The 8,338-nt window shown below is 32.8% G+C and overlaps 1 protein-coding gene across 8 annotated transcripts; it reads right to left on the bottom strand.

The window, feature by feature from the left end:
* Positions 1-291: 291 nt before the first annotated feature.
* On the bottom strand, positions 292-7,967 carry LOC148674499 (uncharacterized). 8 transcript variants are annotated; one of them, XM_088624663.1, is made up of 14 exons: positions 7,874-7,967; positions 7,749-7,784; positions 6,140-6,953; positions 5,985-6,020; positions 5,280-5,588; positions 4,577-4,891; positions 4,090-4,122; positions 3,196-3,231; positions 2,744-2,779; positions 2,455-2,544; positions 1,926-1,950; positions 1,034-1,077; positions 868-905; positions 292-629 (listed from the first exon to the last, which is right to left on the bottom strand). In XM_088624663.1, the coding sequence occupies exons 3-14, from the start codon at positions 6,162-6,164 to the stop codon at positions 567-569; spliced, it is 1,050 nt and encodes a 349-aa protein (XP_088480789.1). In that variant the 5' UTR covers positions 6,165-6,953; positions 7,749-7,784; positions 7,874-7,967; the 3' UTR covers positions 292-566. The 8 variants fall into 8 exon arrangements, 6 of the variants coding, with proteins under 6 accessions (XP_088480789.1, XP_088480790.1, XP_088480791.1 ...); XM_088624664.1 differs by lacking the exon at positions 7,749-7,784 and having other exon boundaries at positions 7,874-7,934; XM_088624665.1 differs by having other exon boundaries at positions 3,196-3,222; positions 7,749-7,926.
* Positions 7,968-8,338: the final 371 nt, after the last annotated feature.

Here is an 8,338-nt window from a genome sequence, read left to right as displayed (position 1 = left end):
TAGACCATGTGAAGGTTCAATTTATTAGTCATCTCCTGTTTGCAAGAAGACCACATAGCAAATAAAAACAAACTTTTAATATTAGACTCCACTTACAAAATAGGACAGAACAGAATTGATTGGTTGATACAAAGCAGTTCTTGTTTAGGAAAAATGATCCATCAGTTTTCTTTAAATTGCACATACAACAACCACCATTTGTGGGTGGGGGAGTTGGTTAAAATAGCAAAAAATAAACTCTGTAAGTCAGCAGGTAAATATATAAATATATGAAGAAATATTCAACAATACTTCTTTAACAGATTTTCTGACATAAATTTATCAGCTAATACTTATTCATATCCAGTACACATAGACCATAACTGAACAATGTATCGGTAATATGCTGTACTGTGAAAGTTAATAAATTAAATGCATTTTCCCATTGGGATTCATTTTCTATTATTCTTTAATTGAAGACATGAATGCCGTACTGATTTCAGGTTACTCTCTCTCAGTGCATCATCACAGTGGCATATTCGCATTTTTGACTTAATTGAAGCGTTTGTGCTGATTTATTGGGGTGCTTAGATTGTTTCAGATTGTTTCACAGTGGCATAGCATACATCAGTGTCTACATCCTCCGGCTGCTGTGGGAAATAAGCAGAGAAAGAGATCTCAGATATTTAAATTGTCACACTGTTTCACAGAGTCCTGATTATCAGTAATACTTTAAAAGGTACTTTTAAAATTAACATCCATAATAAAATACAAAATTTAAATGACACACCACCTTTCAAACTGCTCAATTATCAAACACTTTAGAATTTTGAACATTATTAAAATGGATTTAGCATATGATGAAAATATAATATTTGAACTCTTTACCATTGCAGTCTGTGGTTGTTCTTTATTCACAGTGGCATCTGTTGAAAAGTGAGAAAAACAGATTTTAAAGTAGGATTTATGTTTTAAGTAAAATTGAGAAAAAACATAAAATGGAGTAAAATGACATACAAAGAAAAATATTTCTGTTCACACATACAGTACTTACAGACAGCAAGCTCAGAACTGTTATTTCTATGTTCTTCGAGATCACTATAGAAGAGAAGCATCATAACATTAAGATTTAAAGAATTACATACAATACCACTTTGGCATTACATGGGGGCATGTTCAGTGTGGATAAAGGGTGACGCGTTGACTGAGCAACCACAGCTGCCCTGGCTGATTAAGGAGGAGCCGCAGCTGTGAGGGCCCTTTGAGATCACACTGAGCACCTCCCTGGAGGGAGGAGCGAGCCCCCACAAGGGGATTGTGAACAGAGCGTTTAAAGGATATTTTTCCCTCATTGTATTTTCTTTTTCTTTTCTGCTGTCCGGCCAGGACAGGTTGGGTTCTCTTTTAGTTTTGGCCTTCCGCTCCCTTTCTTCCGTTTTTCAGCCTCCATTCCCTCAAACGGGGCGTTAGCTTTTACAGGTGTTTGCCGCGGCTCCTCCCACTCCCACACTGTTACACCATGTAGTTCTGTTCTGATCCAGTACTAATAAGAAGGCATGTCAATGTGAAATATTGTATTATTATAATGACGGTTTGATTATCATCAGATAATCAGATTTTGTTATTTATATTAGAAAAAAAAATGGTGGAGTTCTTCTGAAACTGGCATGAATCAAGCAAAAATAAGCTTAAGACAGACTTCTTAAAATAAAAGTGCCTTTTAATTGAAGTATTAATTTAAAATCAACACAGTTTAAATTCAAAATGAAAACAAAAAATCTCCCAGCAGTTCATTTTATGAGACATCAGTTTTAATAATTAGTAAGAATGTATCATGTAATATTGTTGCAGCCCATACATTGAGATTGAAGGAGGCAATGGTCGTGGCAAGAGAAGAAAAAAGATGATGAGGATAATAAGAAAAAAAATAAGAAGCAAAGATTCACCTTTTACTGTCTGGTTTGTTTCTCTCTGAAAAATAAAATTATGATTGGGTAAATTCATCTCAAACAAGGACATCCTTTTTTTCAATAGGTGCAATCTACTGAAGAATCTAGAATTAATGTTTTTAACAATTTATCTCCTAAAGGTTAAGCTGCATATTCTTTGCCTGTCAGCAGGAAACGCATAGCAAGTGTTGTCTGTTCATGATTTCACATAACATCTATGCGGAACTTGTAACTAATTAGGACTAATTTGAAGTAAGGGTGTTATATTAAGCTTTTGGTAAGCCTGAGACAGAAGTGGTGTTGGTACTGGCAGTGAATAACTAAAGTATGCTGATGCTTGTTGGTGAACAGATGGAATGAAAACCAAAATATGGAGGAACTTGTTTGTTCAGAGACAAAGTTTCAACAATTGCTTGCATGTTCCTTAATACAGATGTGAATATATAGTACATACAGTAGTGTTTGATGCTAGAACAACATTTGCTATATTCTGAACTGCTGTTGATGTAACAACAGTCTAACTCACTGTGTTTCAGGGTGTGGAAGCCCAGAATTGCTGCTGACATCAGTAAAAACAGCACAACAGCAACTGGCAAAATGTATTTGAGATGCTGACCTGAAGAAAGTAAAATGAGCAGTTAATATAGGGTGTTACAGCTTAGTATTTGACAGCAAACTGTGAAAGGGCATCATATACTGTATGTTGTTATTATATGACTTTTCTGTTTTTTGGTATTGTTAACAACAGTGGACAAAATAGCTATCATGGGAAATGTAAAAGCTTAGTGCAGCTTTAAGATACTGGAGATACTCACCAATTCCAGTTGTGACAGAATTTGATGTTGTAACAGCTTGATATTGTGACAGCCAATATTTATTAAAATAAAATTTAAGGGATGAATTGTCATAAACCTCTTTATCACCACAACAAAGCTGCAGTTTGGATTGACAAGTGAGTGGATGACTAGCTACACGAGTTAATTCTGATATATTATTTTTCTTAGCTACATCACATATAAGTGAACTTTCTAAATACAGGCAGGAACTGGAATATTTGGAAAAATTTTATTTGCTTTATTTTAGACACTTAATATCATATGGCAATTTCATTATACAGTATATGGGTTCTCATATATGACCTGATTAGCAATGGATCTATGGAAAGCACACTGGTGCCTGAATGAATTGATATTAAACAGTTAACACTTAAACAAGCTTTATGTAAGGGACAGACTAGGGAGAACTTCAACATCATACTGACACTTACTTGATCCAGATGTGGAGATCCTTGAATCTGTAACAGCTGGAACAAAAGAACAACATCTGTAAGATAGTACAATAAATTGTTCATTATAAATAAAAGTAATATAGTGTCTTTAAAACTGGCTTCTCAAAGTGCTTCAAAGAACAACAAACAAATACACATTGAGAGGATATAGATGGGGTTATAGAGTACAGTAGGAAAAAAGAGTGCATGCACAACCTGTTAAATAAAAGCTAAAAACCTCCTAAAAAAGTTTTTTTGAGTCTAGATTTGAAAGGGCTCAGGAATGGCGACTCTCTGATATTGTTAGTATTAGACCTCCAGAGCTTTGGAGCGTAGCAGGAGAGGCCCTGTCACCCATAGAATGTAGACGGGTTTGGAGGACAGAAAGAAGACCAGAACAAGACGGGCGAACAGAGTAGGATGGTATCAACTTAGTTAATGAGGTACCAAGCCCTGCAGAGCCTTGTAGGTGAGCATGAGGATTTTAAAGTTGACACGAAACCTAACAGTTAGCCAGTACAATGACTCCAGGACAGGAGTAATGTGACTGCTTGCACTAGACCTGGTCAGGATTCTGGCTGCCAAATTCTGGACGTACTGTAGTTTATTCAGTGTGGATTTAGATAGCCCAGTGAGTGTTGCATTACTGTAGTTAATTATTATTATTAGAATGTTAAAATAGAAAAAAACTTTGCAGAATGTTATTTGAATTGTGCATAAAGTGAGTGAATATTTATATTTGAAAAAAAAATTGAATCTATATGACTTTGGTCTTTACACATAATATTTTATGTACTTTCAAATAGAAAGTACAAATGTACATTCACACTAAGGCTTTACTTTTTAAAATGTTATTACAATCTATAGAGAGCTTTGCTTCATGCTTTTACTCACGCGTATTTGTAGAAACGTCACTCGTTTTCAGTCCTGCAGAACAGTCAAAACTGCTCATTATTCTTGCAGGAATCAAAATGTTAAATAAATGATAAAACCAATATGTTAAATAAATTAAAGATACACAAAATCCATAATCTGTTATATTTCAAGCGATTAATCACTTGAAACTACAATACAATATTGTTTGCTTAATACTAATAGAAGACACATTATTATTTCTATTGCATCTGGAATATCTTGATACTACATAATCTTTAAAAATGAAATCCACACTGCAAAATTTTCTTTATGGTAATTCAGCCTTTTTTAGTATTTGTTGATTACTTTAATCTGATATTTCTCCCTTAAACACTGCAAAAATTTTCTTCCAGTTAAAAATATGAAAAATATTTCCATACTGACAATATCTTCCACTTGTTTTTAAATCGGACCTGTGTGTTTAGATGTGTAAAAGATTTTAAAAAATAAATGAGATGGTTTTTACCTTCCACTTTGATTCTGATGCTCTCACTATGATGTGAAGAAACACTTTGTCCCTTTATATCCAGTTCAACAGCACAGCTCAGAGAGACTTCAGCCCTGGTTCTGTTACCCATCTCTTGCAGCAGCTCCCTCCCAGACACAGTGAGCAGACAGACCCGATACTCCCTCCTGTACAGCTCTGAACGGAAAGGGACATCACTTTGACCCGTGTAGAAATGACACCTTGTCCCTTTCTCCACTTCACAGCGAACTTTGACATCATCCTCTGTGCTGATGTGCTTGGGGTCCACTTGTAAATGAAGTTGTCCAAAATTGACTGGGTAAAACAAACCGGAGTTTTCTAAATGATCCCCTGTTTTTGACCGGCCATTTGTAGCCCTATTTCAAAAGTATTTGATATTTTGAACATCGATTCAATATTCATAATAGTTAATATTTCACTGAAAGATTTTAGAGAATCGCTTTTCAAAATATTTGAAAATATGTACAGAATATGTTGAATTATTCAATTATGATTATCACAATATAAAAGAAAGAACAGTACAAATATAAAAATAATGTATTTTTAATATTTTGTTATTCAAAAACGGGTGTTTTTCAGATTTAGCAAGAAGATGTAGAACAACAAATGGAAGAAATGAAATACAGATTAAATCAATTTATAATATTCTTCAAATTTAATAGCTGAAATGAAAAATACTCACCAACCACCTCCACTTTCTTGACCTGACTCTGCTCTGAAATAACTCTTTGGTTCCCCACAATCATCTCAGCAGCACAGCTCAGAAAGACTTCAGTTTTATGTGCATGCGTTTTGTTTTCCAGCAGCTCTCTTCCAGTTGCACTGAGCTGACAAACATTAAACCTGTTCAAGACTGTTCTGAAAGGCTCTGGGCTCTGGTCAGTGTAGAAGTGACATTGTTCTCCTCTCTCAGCTTCACAGCGCAGTCTGACAAAATCCTCTATGTTGATGTGTTCTGGCTCCACTTTAAGAAGAGGACATTCAATAGGGTCTGAGTGTGAAACAAAGAAAAAATTCTATAAAGCTAACTTAGACTTACTTAACATTAAAATGACACATACAGAAGATAGAGATGAAAATGATGGTCATTACTACTATTACTGATGATAATAATAATAATAATAATAATAATAATAATAATAATAATAATAATAATAATAATAATAATAACAAAATGTGTTCAATTATATAAGTAACCATAAAAATAACAGAATAATATAATTTGGAAATGAGAATAAATAATAATATTTTAAACCAATGGATCAAAATAAATATTATGTACTGTATATGAAGAATGTATATCTGTGTTAATTGCTAATCTTTTAACACTTGTAAATAATAATGAACAACAAACACAATAAATATATTTTGGAAATAAATAACTTACCTGAACAGCTTAGTGTGACATCAACCCCAGCTACAACTTTTAGAAAACAAAGAAGAATGTTATTACCCCACAAAAATTCTAGAAGTATTATTTGAATTGTGGGATTTAAGAAAATCTGTCATTGGTAAAACAGATTGGTGATATAAAGTACTTACTCAATGTAACAAAATACATAAGCATGATGGCTCTGTACAGTAGCTGTATGAAAATACTACTGTATGTTGAATCTTCAGTGAGTGTACTGTAGAATGCACGTCTGCTAGATGACAGGAAAGAAAAAAACCCACAAAACAACACGATGGTGACAATCGAGTTATCTCTCTTCTTTCCAGCAGAACTGACCAAGTATTAATTCTTATTTACATTGAAGTTCTTGAAACTTTTTAAAATTATTTTCTGCTTGAATTGCAATGATTTTAGAAAGACACTATATGCCTTTTTGGAAAAAGTGTTGCAACAATTTAGCAGAAAAACGCAGGACTGTGATGGCATGTTATGTTATTAGTAATTATTAACAAAACCTTCGAAAATGTATGTGTAAAAGAATAGAAATTAATATTTTAAATTCATATTTTATTATGTGATATATAACAAACAGAACATCTAAATTAACCGACTGTTCTTCTACTGTACATACATGCAACAGGTAATTAATACATTGATTGTAATTAACACAATAGATGTGTTTTGCAGTCTGTAACATTCATGTTAGTGTATCATACTGTAGATTATAAATAAATCATCTTTAAGTTTTATGTACATGAGCTCTGTTTTCAAGCAGCTCTCTCCCAGTTACACTGAGCTGCCAAACTTTAAACCTGTTCAAGGCTGTTCTGAAAGGCTATGGGCTCTAGTCAGTGTAGAAGTGACATCGTTCTCTCTCAGCTTCACAACGCAGTCTGACAAAGTCCTCCACATTGATGTGTTCTGGCTCCACTTTAAGAAGAGGACATTCAATTGGGTCTGAGCCTGAAACAAATATGTGAAATTTCTTTTTTATAATCTTGTAAAAATATTTACAGATAAAAGTACAATAAGATGGTAAAGATGAAAAAGATATAATAATACAAATAATTGGTGCTGAAGTCAGCATTAATATAATTTCACTGCAAAATAAAAGACTAGTCACGATAATATACAGTACTTATATCTACATATATCTAAATTTAAACAAAACTGTTTTAATATTTTACTGCATGTCATTAGAGAAATATAGTTTGTTGACTTGATAAATCTTTTAATGAAAAATCAAAATGTTTTACTCTTCTTCAATAAAAGAACAATTTGTGAGGACCTAACATGAAATAGAATTAAATTATGTGAACTGTCAACTGTTTTCAGTTAATTCAATACTGGTTAATCAATTTCTTTAAAGAAGGAAAAACTGTAGTTAAGTAAACTTCACTGAGTTGAGAATTTACTGTAAAGCTCATGTCCAATTTAGGAGTAACATAATACTATCCTGAATATGTACAGTATATAAAATTTGATGATAACTGATTATTCATGATAATGATCTACTGTATGATCTGACTAATTTGTCTGATGAAATACATTTATTGATCAATAGGAAACATTATTTGTCATCTTTTTAGTACATGTAAGACAATTTTCAACACAAATTTCCCCAGATTCAAATGTCTTATTAATAAATAAGTATAATATTTAATTTAAAAGTAAATACTTTAATTAATGATAACTTACTATATGTAAGTTATATATTTCATACATACAGTACAACAAAAAGTAAAATATAAAGCTTACCAAAGCAACTTGCTCTCACTTCTACTCCAGTTATAACTTTAACAGAAGAACATTAACATTAATGTAAAAATCTCAACATGTAAAAGTTTCTGATTGAAATCAATGAGAAAAGTTAATGTACTCACTCTGTGTAAGAAATTACATAAAGAGCATGATGCTACTGCTGGGTTTAAGATACACTTTCAGTGCTAATAAAGGTGTAGAACTACAGTACATGGTTACTTGACTCAGGAAACGTAAAAAAATGCTGTGATGACAATGAAGTTGTCTGACTTGATCTCTTCAGACTTTTGCCTTGGTAAACTTTGTCAAAAACGTAAGTTTAAAGTCACACAGTACATTTTCTCTTGCATTCAGCAGCACTAGGAGAAAAAGCATCAATTCAGAATGTGTTTACTTATATTCATCAATTGATGTGCCATCAAAAGAATGGTGATTCTTCTCTTTAAAGAGAATACAGATGAGCTGTCATCATAGTTTTTCCATCTAACTCATGTGTTGTGTGTAATTTGTGTGTTTGTGTGTAATTTTAGAACCAACAGACTTCTTGCTTCTTTGAGATAGGCCTTTTGTTCATGTTATGACCAGTT

Source organism: Lepisosteus platostomus, chromosome 3, assembly GCF_059453375.1.
Source record: "Lepisosteus platostomus isolate fLepPlt1 chromosome 3, fLepPlt1.hap1, whole genome shotgun sequence".
NCBI classification, from domain to species: Eukaryota; Metazoa; Chordata; class Actinopteri; order Semionotiformes; family Lepisosteidae; genus Lepisosteus; species Lepisosteus platostomus.
Note: the sequence above shows the minus strand (reverse complement) of the source record. Positions and strands in the feature narration are given on the sequence as shown.

Excerpts from the sequence above, each read along its gene's own strand:
- LOC148674499 (XM_088624663.1), bottom strand. The coding sequence starts at position 6,164 with ATGCTTATGTATTTTGTTACATTGA. Across the intron at positions 4,123-4,576 it reads CATCAGAATCAAAGTGGAAG|GACTGAAAACGAGTGACGTT; the intron begins GTAAAAACCATC and ends ACTGTTCTGCAG. Across the intron at positions 2,545-2,743 it reads TTCTGTCACAACTGGAATTG|GTCAGCATCTCAAATACATT; the intron begins GTGAGTATCTCC and ends TACTTTCTTCAG.